This window comes from Danio rerio, chromosome 14 (genome assembly GCF_049306965.1).
Source record: "Danio rerio strain Tuebingen ecotype United States chromosome 14, GRCz12tu, whole genome shotgun sequence".
Lineage (NCBI taxonomy): Eukaryota > Metazoa > Chordata > Actinopteri > Cypriniformes > Danionidae > Danio > Danio rerio.
The window spans coordinates 50069646-50092671 of NC_133189.1; the positions used below are offsets into that span (position 1 = coordinate 50069646).

A 23026-nucleotide genomic window follows, 5' to 3' on the forward strand; every position below is an offset into this window, starting at 1 on the left:
CTGTCCGACGTGCACTGCTCTCTGGAGCTCAGACAAGCGCATGGCAGAGTGTGTGGTTGTGTGTGTGTGTGTGTGTGTGTGTGTGTGTGTGTGTATGTGGTCACGTTATGTGTGTTTTCAGTAGACGGAGGGCTGTTCAGAAATGCTAGGTAAAACACGGTGGATGTGGATCATTTTCGTTCTAAAATGCTATTTTAACACTAAGACGTATTAGTGTAAACGGAGCCTGAGTGTGTATTTTTTCGCAAGCAGGTTTGGGACGGGGGCGGAGGATCGGCGATTCCGGCTCAGCATCGTGTTGTATATCAGCCATCAGCAATGGACAATGGCATCGTCTATCGGCCCAACCCTAGTGTAGAATTTTGAAAAAAAAAAGTAATTTAATCCATTTTGGAATAAGGCTGCAACATAAAAAATGTGGAAAGAGTAAATCACTATGAATACTTTCCATATGGACTGTAACTACATGATGCCTTAACCTTTTTGGTGCCTGTTGTGTTTAAGTTGTTAAGATTACGTTATATAAGTGCACTGGCGTTACGTTTGAAGATTTACTCGACGTGTCCTCTGGAGTTCATCATAAACCTGCGAAGTCTAAACTTAAAGGGAAAAGATGCAAGTCTAAACTTTGTAGAGTCTATAACGTAATATTGAGGAAAAGCCCCAATCAGAAAGGCAAATGTCGGCAGCCACGCCTCAGTTTTCTGATGTCTCCGTTTTCCCCATCCACACTGACATGAAGCAGCAGCGTTTTAAAATCAAAATGGTCCTTCAGCGGGGCTCTAGGGTAGTGTGATAATAAAAATTAATCATTCCTTACATTTATTTAGCGCAGGCATGTCCAAACTACGGCCCGCGGGCCATCTGCGGCCCGCAATCAGTTTTTTGGCGGCCCGTGAGGCTTTTTATAAATATCAATAGAATCTGGCCCGCTATACAAAAATGAACGTAATTCAAAAAATAACCACCGGGTGTCGCTATTACATGTATTCAATTAAGCAGCAGTTCTTGTTATGATCTATCTGTCTGTCTGTCTGTCTGTCTGTCTGTCTGTCTGTCTGTCTGTCTGTCTGTCTGTCTGTCTGTCTATCTATCTACACACAGTTGAATTATTAGCCCCTCTTTGATTTATTTCTTCTTTTTTAAATATTTCCCAAATGATGTTTAACAGAGCAAGGACATTTTTACAGTATGTCTGATAATATTTTTTTCTTTTGGAGAAAGACTTTTGTTTTATTTCGGCTAGAATAAAAAGCGGTTTAAATTTTTTTATGAACCATTTTAAGGTCAAAATTATTAGCCCCTTAAGTCTTCAGAACAAACCATTGTTATAAAATAACTTGCCTAATTACCTTGACTTAACAAGTTAACTTGCTTAACCTAGTTAAGCCTTTAACCCCCGGTTTCACAAACAAGGTTTAGGGCTAGTCAGGATTAAATTTCATGTTTGAGCTGTCTCAACTCAGAATAACTTGCGGTGAGATGTCTTAAAATATGTCAGTGTCATTTTTTGTCTCCAGGTGCACACCAGTAATATTTTTCTAAGGCCATTTTCATAAATGTGTCTTAAAAAACCTTATTTAACTAGGGCCTAGTCCTGACTTAATCTAAGCCATGTTTGTGAAACTGGGCCATCATGTCACTTTAAGCTGTATAGAAGTGTCTTAAAAATATCCAGTCAAATATTATTTACTGTCATCATGGCAAAGATAAAATAAATCAGTTATTAGAAATGAGTTACTAAAACTAATATGTTTAGAAATGTGTGGAAAAAAATCTTCTCTCCGTTAAACAGAAATTGGGAAAAAAAATAAATGGGGGCTAATAATTTAGGGGGGCTAACAATTCTGACTTCAACTGTATTTATATATATTTATATTATATATATATATATATATATATATATATATATATATATATATATATATATGCGTGTCTGTGTGATGTATGTAAAATTTGGCCCGCGACAACGTTTGTTTTTTTGCATCTGGCCCTCGGCCCAAAAAGTTTGGACACCCCTGATTTAGCGCTTTTCTAGACACTCAAAGAGCTTTAGTTAGGGGGAATCTCCTAAAACACAACCAGTATGCAGCATCCACCTGAATGACATGATGGCAGCCATTTCTCACGCCACACATCAGCTGATTGGTGGAGAGGAGACAGAAGGATGAAGAAAGTTATGATATGGAGAGGGTTAGGAGGCCATGATGGACTGAGGCCAGTGGACAAATTTGGCAAGGTTCTCGGGATTAAACCCCTACTCTTTTTCGAAAGACATCCTGGGATTTTTAACAACCACAGAGAGTCAGGACCTCGGTTTAATGTCTCATCTGAAAGTCTGCGCTCAGTGAGTAGTATAGAGTCCCCAGCACTACACAGGTGAGTTAGAACCCACACAGACTACAGGTTGAACGCCCCCTGCTGGTCTCACTAACACCACTTCCAGCAGCAACCTAGCTTTCCCATGTGGTCTCCCATCCAGGTACTGACCAGGCGCAGCCCTGCTTAGCTTCAGTGGGTGACCATGTGAGAGTTGCAGAGAGCTAGCTGCCATGCACAGAAGACATAACCTAAAACTAAAATGTATTAGTGTAAACAGGCCTCAGTAAACAGTGTTGAGTTCAGTGAGGTGATGATTTTCACGGCCAGTCACAGTCATTTATGTTGAGCACATGAACACAATGGCAAATCAGCGCTGTTTAAGAGCATGCTCAAATGTTAGCAGGAAATAGACATTATTAAATTTTCAGTACAGATTGGTATTGAATTCCAGCATCATAACAACACTAACACAAACAGGCTGCTCAAGTCATGTCTACTCATGTCACGAGAATTAAAAATTAAACAAAAACTGCAGTTTAGTTTCATGTACATTACAAAAGCAAAATGTCTGTCATCTAACTGTATGAGGCCATCAAATTCATCTCCAGTCCTGACCTGAGAGTCATTTCATCAGCATTTATTTGAGAAAAAGCGACGTATAGACTTAAACTCAAGCTTCTTTACAACTCAAAATAAAAGTGCAGTTAACCTTGAGGAAATGTAAGTCTATGATAATTATATGGCAGAATACATTAACAGCATTAATGATAAATAACACATTTCAATTTTAAGTAGTGCATTTAATATAGTTGGCCAAAGTGCTTCACGTCAGAAAAAAATAAATAAATAAAAATAGTTTTCATCTTGATCTCAGAGTCAGATTATCAGCCAAAGAAGGGACAAACAGATCTCATGACTCTTGAGAAATATCCTGTAACAGCGGCACATTTCTGTTTCTTCACAGCTGGCTCTTTGCTATCTGTATCTACAGTCGGACATGGAGTTGACTCAGCATTTCCTTCTCTTTCTTCCTGTTCACAGCTGAATGAGAATAAAGTTCAATCTTACTATCAGACAGTGACCCTGTCAAATATTGGCCGACATTAAAATTAACAGTGTGAGCTACCAGTCATATGATGATAAAGCACTTCTCCACCCACAAAACCTTTCGAGTGGTATTAAAAGAGGGAACTGGGAACAACGTGGCCAAGATTATTTTAGCGCAACAGCCTTTTCCCTACTAGCATTTACATATTAGGCTAGAACTGCCTCTGCTTTCACTTGTGGGATGTGAACAGACTTGCCTGACTTAATGAAGTAAAGTGTTACTGGAGGAAAGATAATAAAATAGCTCCTGTATTACGGAGAGCCGTTGCACGGGTTGACACAATGAAGTGTGCATGAACGGAAGACAGACTTGTTTTTCTGCTTTTTCTTCAAATAAACAAACTTGAATTCATGTGAAGCACAAACCTCAAAGATTTGCAAGGCAGATCTTCTGTTTACCCTGGGACTAATCAACTGACTAAGATTACAAAACAACCTAAAGCACGGTAAAAAAGTAAAGAATGAATAAGTCAAGATAAGATAAATTGATTTTATCGATTAAGTCGAGTGTGACGTTTACATCGATTTGCTTGGATGAAAATCTGTTTTCACTCTAACACATGTGACGCTCTCCTCCTGCAATGAAACGCAACCCACTAGCAGTGTTGTCAGATATAGCTGACTTTTCCCAGCCCAAAAGCCGCCCAAAAACTCGCCTAAACGCACAAAAAAATGTCAAAAATATAAGATTAATATTTTATTTCATTTCAAGTTATTTAAATTGAAATTAACCTAGTTCCTTTAACCGTCATAATTTTTTAACCATACAGCAACCAACACCAGCAGTCACAGAACATAACCGGACCACATCGAAACACTGTCTCATACACTGCAGTTAATGTTGTGTGATTAAAGCCGTACTCACACTAGGTACAGTTGCCTCGAACCGGGCCAAAGCACGCTTGTCCCCCCTCCCATCTCCCCCAAAGGCCCGAACTCACACCACAATTGGGCCTGGGCATGCTTACGTCATCGCTGCTGCGCTGTTCAGTGAGAAGCGCTCTCTCACTCAGCAGAACAGTGGAGATTTCTCTAGTTATATCGTGTCAATCGTTTGATATGCAGTGACATGCAGTCAAATATTTCGCCAAACAGTCCTTAAGGATGTGGTGACACGCAGTCAGATATTTCGCCAAACAGATCCGACACTTTTGGCGCTCATAAACAGTCATAAAGCTCTCGTGCTGCAGGAATGAGGAGGTCTGCTGAAGCCGTGCAGCTGTCGTGCTGTGAGGAGTTCTCGTCTTTAATAAACTACGGCAGTTTGCGTTCACTGAACAGTAAGAATGATTAATAAATCCATATGAAACAGCCCCTTAAAAGTCACGTATCGCTTTCAGTTTCGGGCTTTGGCGCATTTTGCACTCACACACAAGCGTACCGCGCCAAAGCCCAAGTGATCCGCGCGCAGGCCCACCTCTTTCAACCGGGCCAGGGCCGGCCAAGTGAACCGTGCTTGAGCCCGATTCAGCACACTCACACTTCTCAAACGATCCGGGAAATGGGCCTGGGCACGGTACGGATGGCATAGTGCAAGTATGCCCTTACACTACCTATTAGAGTATCTAATAGAGTATTTACTTTAAAAATGGGGCATAAAATTGTCCCATTTGGCATTTCTTTTGAACATACTTGTGCGCTGTTTGTCAATCAGACAACGCTTCTTTTTTTGTTCTTGCCGTCAATTGCGAAAAAAAAATGTTCGATAAAAGTGTCATGATGACTGCTGTGAGTTTACCTGCAGGCTCTGGGTGATGCGGGTGTACGCGAAGGGGAGTAAGATTTGTCCGGGAGTCAGATTTGGATACAACTTTCCTTGCCATAGTAGGAGCACAGTTATGTTTTGTTAAATAAGTTGCATATAAAATTTATATTTTAAAAACAAATTTTGTCAATCACCAATGACCTTTTTTACCCACACAATTACTTCAAAACTGCACAATCTGGCAACACTGCCCACTAGCCTAATGTCAGTAATTTTTATGAACTGATATAACAAATTAAAAATGAAAACCTCTGAAAGCATGTTCTTTGAAAAAAATAAATAAATAAATAAAATAAATGGTGTTGAAAAACGTTCCCTTTTTAACAATCATTATGAGTTAACTTTCACTGTGGTTGCATAAAATGGTTTAATTATTAATAATAATAATAATAATAATATTATCATTGTTATTATTATTATTATTATTATTATAAAAGTCTTGTATGCAATTAGAAATAGATCTAGATCTATTAAATATTTTAATGACAGCTTTTTTTGTTTAGGTAACACTTTAGGTCACAATTCATGGTGTTAACAAACCATTAACTAAAACTATTAGCTTAATAAACAACTAATTAGCTGTTTATTAACAGTTAGTAAGGTAGTAGTTGAGTTTAGGTTTTGGGGAGGATTAGGGATGTGGAATAAGATCATACTTTATAACTACTAAACAAACTAATGAACAGTTCATATCCTAATAATAAGCAGGTAATTACACTTGTAGTTAATAGCATGAATTGTGACCTAAAGTGTTACTAGATTTTTATACCTATAATTAATTATTATACGATAAGGTTTTACAGGTTAATAAGCTTCAACAACAACCATTTTTTGTGGAGGAAAAAATCTATTTAAATCTAGATCTGGGATTTTTTTTAAAAGGCCCTATACTACAGTTATGTGAAGGAAGTGACAAAGGAAAAGATGAATTCAGATTAAAACGCATTTGTTTCTTCGGAAAGAAATGATCAGCAATCTGAAAATGTCAGGACTCGGGATTATTAAATAAGATGGCAAAAAATATGGATATGTTGTTTTTAAATAAAATTTAAAAAAAAGAATAAACAAATTTAAAAAGTATTATAATATTTAAAGAAAAATAAAGGAACAATATAGGAAATAAAGGAAAAATAAAGGAGGTTTTCACAGTATGTCTGATAATATTTTTCTTCTGGAGAAAGTCTTATTTGTTTTATTTTGGCTAGAATAAAAGCAGTTTTTATTTTTTTGAAAACATTTTAAGTCAAAATTATTAGTCCCTTTAAGCTATATTACCCTAGCCTACCTAGTTAACCCAATTAACCCAGTTAAGCCTTTAAATGTCACTTTAAGCTGTATAGAAGTGTCTTGAAAATATTTAGTAAAATAATATTTACTGTCATCATGAAATAAATACAAAATACCTTTATTCTGTCCACTTTGAACTCCTTTAATTTCATAAATAAATTAAAACCTACAATAATCGTCCAATTATGCTTTAACATTTCAATGATAATTGCATTTCTTTTTTAAAGTTTAAAGTAAGTTTAGGTTAAATATATATATTTTTTAAATATGCCAAAAAGCCCCCAAGGCTGCTGCTGACCTCTGCTGATCCTCTGTTTCTCCCCTGACAGGATGCCTGGAGTATCGATGATACTGATGCTCTCAAGTACCGGGTTGTTTAACTGTGCACACATAAACCTGCAGAGAAAAAAAAGAAGAAATAAACAAGAGCTTAACAGGTTTGGCGACATTTTATGAACCCAAGATTATAAATTTTTTTAGTCTTTCTGAAGATACGGAGAACAAAAAAAAATTGACAAACAGATATTAATACCATCTAATAATATATCATATTAAGAGAGATTTTTAAAACGTTTGCAATGTTTTAATACAGTCGTGAGGTTCATTAATTTTCCTTCGGATTAGTCCCTTATTTATCAGGGATTGCCACAGCAGAATGAACCGCCAACTATTCCAGCATATGTTGTAGGGAGCTGATGCCCTTCCAGCTGCAACCCAGTACTGGGAAACACCGATAAACTCTGCCTGGAGCACCCAGAAAAAACCCACACAAGCTGGAGGAGAACATACAAACTCCACATTGAAATGTCAACTGACCCAGCCAGGACTCAAACCAACGACCTTCTTACTGTGAGAAGACAGTGCTAACCACTGAGTCACCGTGTCACCACAGCGTAAAAAGTATAATTATTCTGTTTTAAGCTATTTTTGTTTTTAATTTCTTTGTTTCTTGAATTCATGATAGCAAACATGTTTCCGACCCCGTCTCTACCCCACCCCATCAGTGTATGTTAATAAAGACTTAAAGATTGGCAAACTGATGGTACTGTTGAAACCATAAAGAAAATATAAAAGTATGAATCATTTTTAAAAGAAAAAGCAGTTTTAATACAACTTCATAAAATTTTCCATAACCCTGAGACCTCATACTGAAAATGAGTATCAGCCTCATACTGTAATAACAGCACAAGATGAACTTTGGTTAAACAAAGACGTGGATTGTCTCCTATGATTTACAGTCTTTCTCCCTGTCAGCCGACGGCTCCGTCCAAATACACACATGTGAATCTGAGTCACAAGACTGCAGATTACAGCTACTCTTAATAAAGCTCAGAAACCTCAGAGCAAACACACAGGGGATTACGCTTCCCTAAAAACACTGGTAATGCCGTCCAAAGGTTTTGTCATGTTTGAAGCTTGTTTAAGATCAAAACTTTGATGCAGGCTGCGACAAGAGACTGCCATCCTGAACACATCGACGAGAGCTGACACATGATTACATTACAGAAACAGATGATTAAATATTTAATTTGACCATTACTGGCTGACAATGACATTCTGTGTCATCTAATCACAAACTGCAAGACATTAGAATTGGATGAGAGAGAGAGAGAGAGAGAGAGAGAGAGAGAGAGAGAGAGAGAGAGAGAGAGAGAGAGAGAAAGAAAGAAAGAAAGAAAGAAAGAAAGAAAGAAAGAAAGAAAGAAAGAAAGAAAGAAAGAAAGAAAGAAAGAAAGAAAGAAAGAAAAGGAAGAAAGAAAGAAAGAATAATAGAAACTAAGTAGAATAGAAAGAGAAAGAAAGAAAGAAAGAAAGAAAGAAAGAAAGAAAGAAAGAAAGAAAGAAAGAAAGAAAGAATAATAGAAACTAAGTAGAATAGAAAGAGAAAGAAAGAAAGAAAGAAAGAAAGAAAGAAAGAAAGAAAGAAAGAAAGAAAGAAAGAAAGAAAAGAAAGAAAGAATAATAGAAACTAAGTAGAATAGAAAGAAAGATAGAAAGAAAGAAAGAAAGAAAGAAAGAAAGAAAGAAAGAAACTGAGTAGAATCAAAAGAGAAAGAAAGAAAGAAAAATAGAAATTAAGTAGAATAGAAAGAGAAAGAAAGAAAGAAAGAAAGAAAGAATAATAGAAACTAAGTAGAATAGAAAATAAGAGAGAAAGAAAGAAAGAAAGAAAGAAAGAAAGAAAGAAAGAAAGAAAGAAAGAAAGAAAGAAAGAAAGAAAGAAAAAAAAGAAAGAAAGAAAGAAAGAAAGAAAGAAAGAAAGAAAGAAAGAAAGAAAGAAAGAAAGAAAAAAAGAAAGAAAGAAAGAAAGAAAGAAAGAATAATATAAACTAAGTAGAATAGAAAGAAAGAAAGAAAGAAAGAAAGAAAGAAAGAAAGAAACTAAGTAGAATAGAGAGAAAGAAAGAAAGAAAGAATAGAAACAAAGTAGAATCGAAAGAAAGAAAGAAAGAAAGAAAGAAAGAATAATAGAAACTAAGTAGAATAGAAAGAAAGAAAGAAAGAAAGAAAGAAAGAAAGAAAGAAAGAAAGAAAGAAAGAAAGAAAGAAAGAAAGAAAGAAAGAAAGAAAAAAAATAAATTACAGGTATATTTTTTTCAGAAGTAAAGGATAAGCAATAAGAAACGTTAACTATTTTTCAAGTATTTATTGTAAATGACCATTTAAGAGAGAATATTTTCAGCACATTTTTTAGTAATACCTATTTTCTAATAATTTTTTTTTGCCGTGATGACCTTACATAATACTTTTATTTAGCAAAATACAGTATTCAGCTTAAAGTGCCATATAAATGCATATAAAAGTCAGAATTATTAGCCCCCTGAATTATTAGCCCCCTTGTTTATTTTTGTCAATGTTTTCTGTTTAACGGAGAGAAGGGTTTTTAACACATTTCTAAACCAATAACTAATCTCTAATAACTGATTTATTTTTTCTTTGCCATGATGAAAGTAAATAATATTTCACTAGATCTTTTTCAAGACTCTTCTATACAGCTTAAAGTGACATTTTAAGGTTGAACTAGGTTAATTAGGTTAACTAAGCAGGTTATTGTATAATGATGGTTTTAAAAACTGCTTTTATTCTATCTGAAATAAAACAAATGAGACTTTCTAAAGAAGAAAAAATATTATCAGACATACTGTGAAAATTTCCTTGCTCTGTTAAACATCATTTAGGGAAATATTTAAAAAAGAAAAAAAAGAAAATCCAATAATTCTGACTTAATTCTGATATTCTTAATTCTAATAATTCTGACTTCAACTGTATATATATTATTCCAACCAAACTAAAAGAAATTAAAAGTACCTAAAAGTAAAAAAACTTTCTTCAAACCAAAAATACAATAGCAAATACTGTGAAAAATGCCCTTCCTCTGTTAAAAAATCACTTGGAAATATTAGAAATGTATTTTTTATACAGGAGGCTGATAATTTTGATTTTAGGTATGTGATGGTATCAGATTTTCTTTTTTATGATTATTGCTTTAATCACACTGTGTTTATTTGATAATAACTGGAAAAATTATAACGTTAAAAGTTATAATAATATAAAAATGTATTGTGCATTGCAAAGTAAATGTTTATGATCAATTTTAAGAATTTTTTCTTAATTTTAAAAACAAATTGTGTCTATTAAGTCTTTATGGGATGATAACCGGTTTCAAAGTTTACCACGGTTTGGAACCGCTAACATTTTCTGGTATACAGTTCCTAAGGTATATGTAAGATTTTTTTATGTTTTTAGCACATTTTAAACATAAACTAAATTAAGCTAACACATTTTAAATATTTGTTAAAATAAAATATAATGTGTTCTATTTTTTTTACGTTTTTTTTTTATCCAGACATTTAAAAATAACATATTTTAGAGCAGTAATCACAATAACATGAAATTTTTGTCCAGGTTATCATACCGTTAGAATCTTATATCGGTCCATGCCACTGCTGACACAACATTAAATGTTCCTAAAAGACATTATTATAAAACTTTAAATAAATACTAATTGTTCACAGTGTTTTGAAGTGTCTACTAAAATGGTATCATGCATGTTCCAGATATCTTTTGTTATTGAATATAAGTGCATTTATGTGTCTTTAAACTTTTTAGGCAATTCCTTTGTTTTGCAAAAAATTGAAGAAGTGAGTTTCACATTTTTAAAATATTGAAAACTCTGAAACAACCAGATTACACTTGCTGAAAATCCATCATTACATAAGACCACAAACAATCCCATGACCAACATCGAGAGTGGAAAAAAGGGGAAATATATTCAGAGTGAAATACCATTATTATAATTGTGGGTTGTATGGTTCTCTGTTTTGAGATCGGATATTCAAAGGTCCCGTGAAGTGCTTTGAAATGTGATTTTTTTTTATTTGATATTTGACCTAATCTGAACTGAAACATGAAGAGAAGGCGGGACATAGAGTAGCTCCACCCCTTTAAAAAAACAGCCAATAGTGTTTTGTCAAACCTCCTGCCATCTTGACTTGAGCAGGGACTTCACAGAGTCAGAATGAGATGGCATTTTAAACGTACACACTCACTCATCATCACACTGTACCAGACATGCCCTTATTCAGTTGAAAATACTTCATCAGCTACATTTTACACATTTAAAATGGTCTAGGATCTATCCTACTGTTAGTCTACAATGCAGTAGATTCTCAAATTCACCAGCCACAACCGCCCACCTGCTTTGGTTCTGCCCAAATCTAGGGAGGTTTTGGAACATGGGCGTTGCGAGGCTGTAGCCCCCCCCCCTATATTTCTACTTAGCTCCCCTAAAAATTCTGCGATTAGCTCATAAACTGTACACTAAGTTATCGCCTCAGTCCCCTTTAAATTTGATATGAAAATGGCGGCAGAGTTCGACTCCACCCCATCTTTTGTTTTTCATTTGATCAGTAAACCACAGCCGTGAACACCAAGAGAACGAGGTATGTGTTTATCGATGAATTGTTATAATATCTGCTTATTTGCAGTTCTTTGATATAGATAACCTTCTATCCCCTGTATCCCAATGTCACGGAGGAGCAGTTGGGTTTTCTCGGCGTTGACCTCATCAGCACAGCTGTTTCCTCCAGCAAAAAATGTAACTCTTAACGACCATTTCGCCTTTTTTTATTTCAAAATGAACTACCAATATTAAACACTTTACAGTTCGTGTGGAATTAACAATACCATACAGTCTTGCACAGAAAGGATTAAACACAGTGACAGAAGCACTGAGAGAATGTACTCGTTTAAACTCACTGAGTCACTGACAGAGATAGAAACATCAAGTGTTGTTCAGTATTAAAAAAAGATACTTCTTATTTATTATCATCATTCAGATCATCAAATATGTGAATTAGCCTGTGCGTTTAAAATATATATATTTATATATGCTATTTAATTAGAAAAGTGGCAGTATTTATTATTATTATTATTATTATTGAATATCCCTGTCAATGTAATACAGTGGAATACTAGTATACAACCTTACCATATTAAACAAAAATTTTTAAGTGTATTACTAATAAATTACTACTTATAAATGTTATATCAGGCTTTATATATATATATATATATATATATATATATATATATATATATATATATATATATATATACTACATAAAAACACTAAAATGTAAGTCCTAAAATCTCCCGTTTGTTTTGGAAAGATATTTTTCAAACATATAGTTACATGTATGGTTTTCTTATTGAACCTGAACCTCTGTTGGCACTTTTTGGAACCAACCTCCGTAAATACTGTGCTTAAAGAAGAAATATGTAGAGTAATTGCTTTCACTGCACTATTGGCAGGGCATTTGATTCTTCTCTATTGGAAAAAACTGAGCCACATAGATGGATCAATAACGTGATGTATTTTATTCAGCTTGAAAAAAATGTAATTTACCTACTATTTAATTTTTTGAAACATGGTCTCAATTTACTACTTACATTGACAATTTACATTTCTTAGAGAAGGAGGACATTTAATCCCATACTATCTCAAAAGGTCCCCCCTTTTACATTTATTTGTTATTACAGTATGGGAGCTGTGTATGCACACTATCCGTACACTTGCTGTGCATTTGTGTTACACTTGAGGACTTTGATGTTTGCAGACTGTTAGCTCTGTGTCTCTTCTGTAAAAGCCACAAAATGGAAATTAGTGTTGGGGATGTCTCTGTTTTTTTATTTATTTATTTATTTTTTTTGTTGACTGTTTTGTGCAAACTTTATTAAAAATTTCTAAAAATGAAGTTAAAATAAGTGTTTTAATTTTACTACAGCCCTGCCAGTGAGAGTGGTTGAGATCAAACGCATCAAATGAAAAGCAAATGAGAAGAGGGCGGGGCATGTCAGATACTAGAGAGCATTTGATTGGTCAGAAGATAAGATGAGAAACTGTCGTATGAGGTCATTTGAAAAAAAAGTTGATCATTTAGTGAATAAATGCAAGCTTTGGATGTTTAAATCAGATTTACATCTTCTAAATGTAAATTTTGTCACTTTTTTAGAGGACACTAGTGTGTAGATATCTTTAAAATTAACATATGGATACACCTAAAAAAACTTCATTTTAATTTCATGGGAACTTTAATTTTGCTGCGTCAGCCTTGAGCTATTTAAACAGGCATATGGCAGAACTTTGCTAAACCCTGATTCAATCCACTTGAGCAGATTCAACACCCGACACGGCAAAGAAATCTGCCACTGTTACCATGTGTGTGTGTCCAGTGTCCAGTCCTCATGTACTGCAACAATGAGCCTATAGGTTATTTTGGAAAAGCCTTTTAGACTTATTCAAGTTCAGGAAGGAGGGTTTGTGCAACACCTGCTCTCAGCACATGCCATAATGACTCAATCCAGCACACGGAAACTATGACATAACTCAAGTGAGTAATGACTGAATAATTATGAGGTCATAAATAAAAACAAATGGATACAGTATTTTGTCCAATAAATGACTCAAAAAATGCAAAGAACTAGGCTATTTTAGGATGAGCACATATATGATTATATATAAATCATTTCTGAAAGAATGAACAAATGAAGAGAAGCAAAGGAGTTTCAAAACATTGCTTTTGTTTAAAAAGAAAAAAAAATTCGCAACTTTTCAGCTACCAAAGAAAATGAAGAGAGGAAAATAGCTATTAATTGTAATTAATTGTAATAATTGCAATAAAAAAGGTTTCCCGCGGTTTGGAAAAGTCAAGGTTTTAAATCCGCTAAAAGTTTCTGTTATACTGCACCATTCCTAAGGTATATGTAAAGAAATCAGTGTTTTTTAAACTAACAAAGAGAGCAGAAGTAAATTTATTTGAACTATTTAGTTGGAAAGGTTTACTGTTCCAAAATATTATAAATGTTTCCTAACTTGAAACATGTTGTGTTAAATAAGGTTTTTTTATTCAAACATTTAAAAATAACTTATTTTAGAGCAGTAATCACAATACCGGTATACTCTGAAACCATGATATATTTATCCAAGGATATCATACCATCAGAAACTTATATTGGCTCATTTCAAGTATGTTTAAATGATAAATTATTACTATTATATATCATAATTTGAGAGAAAGGGCAAATAATTATGGTATTAATTAGGGATGTCACATAATCGTAAATCTGGCCTGATCACACAGTTTTTAGACTCTATCGAAATTGGATGTTACCTCCTGATCAGGACTTGAATGAATATATATATATATATATATATATATATATAATTTTTTAACACATCTATAGTTATTCGGCGTAACAGAGTTAGACCTCTTTCTTGACCTCACACAGACACAGCAACACGTGCGGCATGACATCACTTTGTGGCAGAGACCCTATCCGCTTGTTAAATGGTGACGTGTTTGTGACGTATGTATACTGCTTCCGGGTCCAAGCCGCCACTCATTTGAGTGGAGAAATCATTTGTTTATGATCACGTTTTATTCCTATCACACATTAAAGTTAATTTTATATAAAGTCATAGTGCACACAACATTCTCTGGGCTTGCTGCATAACAAATACCAAAATTTTAACAATTTATAAAAAATTAATCACTTTCTGGCCATTGAATAATTGGACATATATACTGTGATCGTGATTTTTGAAAGCCTTAAATCGCTTTGTAAACGTTTATTATTACCATTTCATAAATCTCCCCATTCAATTGAATAGAGCTCTTGGACCCGGAAGTCGCTTCGCATGACGTCACACTTAACAAGCGGATTGGTTAAATGCCGACAAAGTAGAACACAGAAGCAGCTTGAAGCGGGCTGGAGGTATTATAAAGTTGATGACAACAACATTGCCATTGCAAACTGTGAGATATGTAAACTTGGGATTGAGGAGCTCTTTGTTTTTATGTTAGATTTTTTTATATTTGCTGTTGCAGTAAAGTCCAAAAGTGAAGAATTGATGTTACTTATTGCTTGATTGTTCAAGCTACTTCACAAAAGTGCTCTGTTTGTTAACAGAATTGTTAAATGTTAAAATAAGGTGAATAAAACAACAAATAAGGAACATTCTGGATCTGATTTTGCGCTCTTTTTTTTTATGTACTATAGAGGTATCAGATCGGGTTTCGGTATCAGTAGATACACAAAATAAAATGACTCCGACTCGAGGGGGAAAAAAACTGATCAGGACATCCCGAATAGTATTAAATATACAGGTATGACAGTATTCTACTTCAATTTTTCACTTAAATTTGTCATTTTCAGTTTCTTTGTAATCAAATCACATTTATTAACAATTTCTGTACACTTTTTCTACACTAATTTTCAATATAACTTTAGGTTAATATTTACAATCTATCCATCCATCCATCCATCCATCCATCCATCCATCCATCCATCCATCCATCTATCTATCTATCTATCTATCTTATTTATCTATCTATCTATCTATCTAAAATTGTTAATAATACCCCAGGGGGCATAAGTATATATACTTAAATAAATGTGTATGTATGTATGTTCTTATTTTAATTTATTTAAAATATTTTTTAATTTTTAATCTAACTAAATTTTAATCTATCACTGTCGCCTCTGGCTTGCTCAGTTTGGGACTTGTGGAGCTGTGCATCGATGGATTTGCTCTTCAGTGTTTGGACTTTCAGCAGTGAAAATTAACCACACTGAACTAAAACTCTGAAAACTGAACTTACACTGTTTCAATGGTCTAGAATCTTCTATGTTAAGTTGCTTTGACACAATCTACATTGAAAAAGCGCTACAGAAATAAGGATGAATTGAACTGAATCTTAATGTGACTTTCAGACCTAAACACAGACACTGAGAATGTTTTGTTTTTGTATATAAAACAAATGATTGGTTAACTTTTTCAACTCCAAACCCAAATTTCAAGTCTAATTCAGTGTGTTGCTTGCAATATCTATGCATCTCAGTACTGAACATTTATAATAACATACAGTTTCGTTCTCTTGACCTTTTTAAAGAGAGTAGGCCTAAGTGCAGACAGTACAATTTATGAATGATTACTGTGTCATCAAGATAAACACAAATATTAGGAAAATCTATCAACTAGCATATCCTCTCAATCTGTCACTGCTAGAGGACAAAATTACTGACATGCCTGAATCTGAGCCTGCAACACCAGCATTAGTAAATGTCAACGAAAGGTTACACAGTTACACTCACTTTGGCGTAATTTCCTGATTCACAAACACAAATCAAGCCGTAACCTTAGTTAACCTACGCACACACCTGTCATTATCTATACAATCTAATATAAACTCTTACATCTGAGCTTTTCACTGTGGATTCTTTAGTGTGAGTGAATAATCTGTTAGATTACCTGTTGAGGAAAGCGTTGCCAAATGCGTTGAGTTTTCGGAAAGGCTTTTTCGGATCCACCACCAGCGCATTACCAGGTATGACGCCTTCTTGCTCACCGTGCATAACCGCAATGAAGGAATCCGTCGTCGGCTCTGGGCCTATCCTCATCCCGGGGAAATCCTGCTCCATTAAATGCCTGATGAAGGTGGTCTTCCCGGTCGAGTACTGTCCCACCAGCAGCACCATGGGCTTGTTGTCAAAATCCGCATCTTCGAGCGCCGGTGAATGGAAGTCGTGGAAATGATAGGTGTCCTCCAGAGGGAAGAGTTTGGTGCGGTAAAGGCGCTTCAGTCCATCGGACACGTTTTGGAAAAGTTCTGGGTCTTTCTTACCATCTCTATTCGACCAGCTGAACATGGTGGACGTTACACGACGACTTTATTTCGAGATTAAAAGACACCGCCACTCTCTTCTCAAAAAACGTCCTGTCGAAACTTTGACTGACTGTCCCACCCCTGTACTGCCCTGTACTTCCCTCCGGCAAACCCCTGAACTGCAGTGTAACGTAATGTAATGTATTATAACGCAATGCGTGTATATGAGGCGGTTGCGACACGCTTTCTAGGACAGCACGTCGTTTAAAGTTGCACTAATGCTAATCTAATCAGATCTCTTCGCAACTTTCAATAAGAAAATCCGACTGTAGTTCGTATGCGGAAACTTGGGGCATCCTTCATAATAAAAGCCTCAGATTTTGCTCAACCTGTTTGTTGAATTTGGTCGCGTTTAATCAGCCACTAAAGCATTAATGTAGCTTTGGACAATGAATACTAAATAAATTCGTGAAATTAAATAGTTACGTATCATACGAAACATACGCACTGAAGCGGAGTGGTTACGTGGCTATTATGAATTCTAAATCTTATTAATATGCATGAGGGGGTTCTGTCTTTCTATTGGTCAGGTTTGTTTACATAGACTATTAATTTGACTAATTATTTAGGCATTAAAAAATGTTTCCTAATGATTTATTTAACGATTATTTAATGTATGTATTAAACAATATTAATTATATTAATAAGTGACAATGTTTTTTTTACACTGTAGACATCAAAACAATTGATCAAATATTTTTAGCATCCTAAAGACGTAATAACTATTTTAAAAGGTCATTCATTTGACATGAGGGTTGCTTATCAAATTAAATTAGCTCATTTATATAATATATTTACTGTGTAAGTGAAGTAGCCTATATGATAAGCGAGTTATTTTTGCATAGCATATAAAGTGTCTTTTTTTAATGTTTTAAGGAAAAAAAACTTTCGTCTTTGCCAGATGAAGATTTTAAGCCCAATCAAGAACATTAATAACATGTTCAGAGGATAAATCTATCTGTCCAGCTCTTTGACACGGAGCACTGATTAGACAATAGTGGACTCTTGTGGACATCAGTGACACTTGCACGATAAATGGATGTAAAAGAATCATCATATGTAGAAAAAAATCTGTCAGCATATATCTTATTTTTTTCAAATGACATATATTTATTCATAAATACACATTTTAACTGTTTCATATCCGTGAATTTATAGATGCACTATAATAAATGTATTATATAGTCAATGCAATGCAGATAAGTATGTGTTTGTGAATGTGCTGCTGTGCCTATGAACACTGGACAGCAAACAGTACGACTACTAACAGTAAAACTACTACACCAGTGTTTATTATGTAACATAAACTATTATTACAAATAATAGTTTGCCGAATGAGTCAGGATGACGGTTTCTACCAGGTTTCACAGGTAAAAGAGGCTTAAGAGCCGCCTTTTAGTAAGATATAAAAAAGATATTGATACTAATTGTTCATTTTGTGGGCAGCACCCTGAGTCTCTGATTCACCTGTTTTGGTAATGCAGTTACTCTAGGTTGCTTTGGAAGGATTTTTATCTTTTTATAATTGAGAATGTGGATAAAAAAATTTCTTTACTATGGGAAAATGTTTTGTTTGGTTTTGTTAATTCTAAAACAGAAGCATTACATAAAAAGAAAACATATTTTCTTAATCTTCTTATCCTATTAACACAATTTTATCTACATAAATGTAAATTTTCAAACCAAAAACATTTTCTTTATATTTTGATCACTGAAATGCAGTATTACTTTGAAACAGTTTCTAACTCTTTTACAAAAAAAGGCTTTAAAAACAACAGAAATTTGTCAATTATATAATATTTTCCTTTAATGTTTGTTTTTGTTTTTCGTTTGTTTTCTGTTGTTGTTTCTTTTTCCAAAAATGTGTTATTTTTGTCTTTTCATTTTCTTTTTTAATATCCTGTGATTGTGTATTCTCATTTACACATAAAAATAAATAAAAAAAAACACGTTCAAGATCCGCGTCACACTTAAAGGGACAGTTCACCTAAATATAAAAATTGACTCACAATTTAATCTCCCTCAAGTGATTCCAACCCTTGATGAGTTTCTTTCCTCTGTTGAACACAAAAGAAGATATTTTCAAGAAAGCTGAAAACAATTTACTTCAATAGTAGGAAAAACAAATACTATAGAGCAGAGGTTCTCAAACGTTTTTCATCAAGTACCACCTGAGAAAAAAGTTGTCTTTGCAAGTACCACCATAATGAGTAGTATTGAAATAAAGTAGTGTATTAGGTCCAGTAAAGCAGCTAAAGCTCTTTACAGTTCAAAAACGAGGCATATTAGTTCCTAATATTAAGAACATTTAAATTAAAATGTGCTTTTAAAAGTTAAAAATGGTAGTTTACAAAAAAAGAAAACACTCCATGTTTATCAGCACCTGCAAATGTTGCCTGGACCTCATAAATATATGTCATCATATTCATATATAAATCATTTTTGATAATTTATTTGAATATATGTAGCATGTACATATGACATATTTGATTCATCCACGCACCACTAGAAGGAAGCCCACGTACCACTAGTGGTACATGTCCCACAGTTTGAGAACCACTGCTATAGAGTAATTCTGCAGCATTTCAACAGAAGAAACTTAAATGGGTTTGAAACAAGTTAAGGGAAAATAAATGATGACAGAATTTGTATTTGTTTTCGTGTGAACTGTCCCTTTAAAATTAAAATAAGGTTATATATTAACATATATTTTAATAAGACAGAGGGGGACACGGTGGCTCAGTGGTTATCACTGTCGTCTCGCAGCAAGAATGTTGCTAGTTTGAGTCCCGGCATTTCTGTGTGAAGTTTGCATGTTCTCCCTGTGTTGGCGTGGGTTTCCTCTGGGTGGTCCGGTTCCACCCACAGTCCAAAGACATGCGCCATAGGTGAACTGAATAAACTAAACTGGTCGTAGTGTATGTGTGTGAAATAGTGTGTATGGATGTTTCCTAGTACTGGGTTGCAGCTGTGTAAAACACATGCTGGATAAGTTGATGGTTCATTCTGCTGTGGCGACCCCTGATGAATAAAGGGACTATATCAAAGGAAAATGAATGCATCAATGAATAATACAATACATCACAGGTGTCAAAGTCAGTTCCTGGAGGGCCGCAGCTCTGTACACTTTAGTTCCAACCCTAATTAAACACACCTGATCAAACTAAAGGAGTCCTTCAGGCTTGTTTGAAACCTACAGGTAAGTGTGTTAAAGCAGGGTTGGAACTAAACTGTGCAGAGCTGCGGCCCTCCAGGATCTGAATTTGACACCCTGTTATACATCTATGAGTAGCCTACTATATATCCAGTATTCTCCAATAGTATCTGGTTGCAGACGTCCACATGCATGCAGTCTCATGCACTCAATAGAGTTAGTGACGTCACTGTGAGGGGTAGGGTTTAGGGGCGGGCTTAGGTGTACACATTAAAAGCATTGCATGCGGTCTCTAACTGAATGCATTTTTAAATATTAATAGGTTCACTGCTTTTTTATTTAAGAATAAACTATATGCAATTACCCTTAGAGACATGCAAAACATTTATTCAGGAAAAGCTGAGACACCCGGAAAGTATTTAAATTAACAATTTTTTTATTATTATTATTGTCAAATGAAATTTGTTTATATAATATAATAAAATAATTACACCTAATAACAAGTATTTAAATTAAATATATGAATAATAATAATGTATGGATGTTTCCCAGTAAGGGTGACACAGTGGTTAGCACTGTCGCCTCACAGCAAGAAGGTCGCTGATTCAAGTCCCAGCTGGGTCAGTTGGAATTTCTGAGTGGAGTTTGCATGTTCTCCCTGTGTTGGCATGGGTTTCCTCTGGGTGCTCTGGTTTCCCTCACAGTCCAAACACATACAGGGGAATTGAGATTAAAATAAATTGACCGTAGTGTAAGAGTGTAATTGAGAGTGTATGGATGTTTCTTAGTACTGGAATGAGGTTGGAAGGACATCTGCTGTGTAAAACATGCTGGATAAGTTGGCGGTTCATTCCACTGTGGCAACCCCTGATAAATAAAGGGACCAAGCCGAAGAAAAATGAATGAATGAATGTTTCGTAGTACTAAGAAGGGCATCCTCTGCATAAAACATATGCCAGAGTAGTTGTCGGTTCATTCCGCTGGTGTGACTGCTGATAAATCAGGGACTAAGCCGAAGGAAAATAAATGTATGAAATATAAAATAATAATAATTATAAATAATAGTAATAATAATAATTAAACTAATTAAATAACATTTCAAGTAAATAAATCAATTATTATTAATACCTTTACTAAACTCTATATTTAAATTAAAATGCCAAAAATATATAAAATGCATTTGTTAAAACAATATAATATAACAAATAATAAAAATATATTTGTCCTATCAAAGACAAACGTTTTTGCATTTTGAACTGTTTAACAATGAGAAGGAAAAAAATTTAATTCATACAAAATAAATGTAAATATTATTGCAATTTAATAATCCAATTTAATAAAAATGCATTAATAATATTTAACATTGCTTTAATTAAAAATAAAAAATCTAGTTAAATCTGAAACCTCTGATGCACCAAATGAATAATTATTTATATATTATAAATAAATTATTATTAATCACAAATGATCAAACTCGCTGTTTAAATTAAAATGGCAACCAAACGATAAAACATACCAAATGCAGTTGTTATAACAACATAATATAGTAAATAATAAACCATTGTTCTCCTATTAAAGACAACAAAACTATTAAATTATAAAATTAATTATAAAATTAATACACAATAAATGTAAATATTATTGGAATTTAAAGACTCAGTTGAAAAAAATGCATCGATTAAAAATATTTAACATTTAATTAAAAAAACAAAGAATCTAGTTAAATCTGATTCACCATGAATAATTAATATAAACACAATAAATCTGTTTAAAGCAACGATGGCATCCGGTTTCCGTCACATGTGACTCTCTGCAGGTAACAGCTTATCCACGGGCACTTGAATGCATTTTCCACATGGAGCGGCTGTTACACCCAGCGAGCACCAACAATGTCCAACGTCCAGCCACATTTCTTCTGTTAATAAAGATAAGACATCAAGAGTTACTTGAAAGATCATCAGCAATAAAAACATCTTGCTATTCACACCATTCTGATGACAGTCATGTGATATGAAGGACAGAAGTTTTAGAGTTGCTCGTTTTCTGATATTATAATTTTTTTGTTTATTCTCTTATAAGGCAACGACTTTGACATAAAGCCATTGAACTTAGAAGCTATTTTACACCTTAAATGCTGAAACTTATAATCAGTTCTAAAGGTAATGTTAATTACTTAATCTTTTCAGTCTGTTCTGCCTAACAAACAACTGTATAAAACACTGGGTTCCACTCAGTTCCTTCATGTTGTCCTAAATCAAATCGATTAAGTTAACTTGACTGTATTTTTACAAATTTAAGTGAATTGAACGTAAAACATTTAAATTATCCCAAAAAAACTTAAGAATTGTGTTGTTTCAACTCATTTTAGTTCGAACAATCAGCAAAAGACATTTTAGTGTTGATTATCATCACGTTTATAGATGTTTACACAATGTAATTTGGTGTCGAAATCTCCACAGCATGCGATTTAAAGTCACATAAATACTAAAACAAGCACTAATAACTAAATATAACTCACCCTTTCCTTTGTGTATTAAAAAGCAGAAGTGATGATAGATACTGAAGCACACAAATAGAAACATGTCAGAAAAAAAGAAGGAAAGAGAATAGGAGCATGTGTAAACTTTTGTCATTCAGATGAAGAATGCCAAAGGGTAAGTTGTTGGCAGATTAATTATTATACATTCATCCAATAAGTAACAAGAAAACAAGAGGCCCATCCCATATACAACACTGTTTACTCATGTGTGAGTTGAACTGGACATTGGACACAATGGATGGGTTTATTTGTCCTGCACTGAACAAGTTATGCTGATATTGTTCTTGGACAAAATTAAAATTGACTGTAATTCAAATATGACTGTATCTCCTATATAGGGGAAATTTGCTAAAAAGTCATGGAAGATTGAACATATTTGTTAATATTATTAATTTAATTAATTATAATTTATTTAAGAATAACCCATATGCAATTTCCCTGAGCAACATGCAAAATATTCTCATGAAAAGCCGAGATTTGCAGAAAGTATTTAAATGAATACTGTCTTATAAATAATGTCAACTGAAATTGATTCACTAATAAAATATTCAAAATCCACCTAATACCAGGGTGACACATTGGCTCAGTGTTTAGCACTGTCGCCTCACAGCAAGAAGGTCGCT

At 34.1% G+C, this 23026-nt stretch overlaps 1 protein-coding gene and 1 non-coding gene across 6 annotated transcripts in view; both read right to left on the reverse strand.

The window, feature by feature from the left end:
* Positions 1–16991, reverse strand: part of ehd1a (EH-domain containing 1a) — a 32149-nt gene extending 15158 nt beyond the window's left edge. For 4 of the 5 annotated variants that reach the window (XM_073921314.1, XM_073921313.1, XM_073921311.1 and 1 more), the window contains exons 1-2: positions 16296–16991; positions 6780–6877 (exon numbers count right to left, since the gene is read on the reverse strand). In XM_073921314.1, the coding sequence (XP_073777415.1) occupies positions 6780–6877; positions 16296–16693 (496 nt within the window). In that variant the 5' untranslated portion in view covers positions 16694–16991. 5 annotated transcript variants of the gene reach the window in all.
* A 4678-nt stretch (positions 16992–21669) lies between these two features.
* On the reverse strand, positions 21670–21746 carry mir194b (microRNA 194b). Its single transcript, NR_039223.2, has one exon. It is a non-coding gene; the product is annotated as a microRNA 194b (primary transcript).
* Between the last annotated feature and the right edge of the window lie 1280 nt (positions 21747–23026).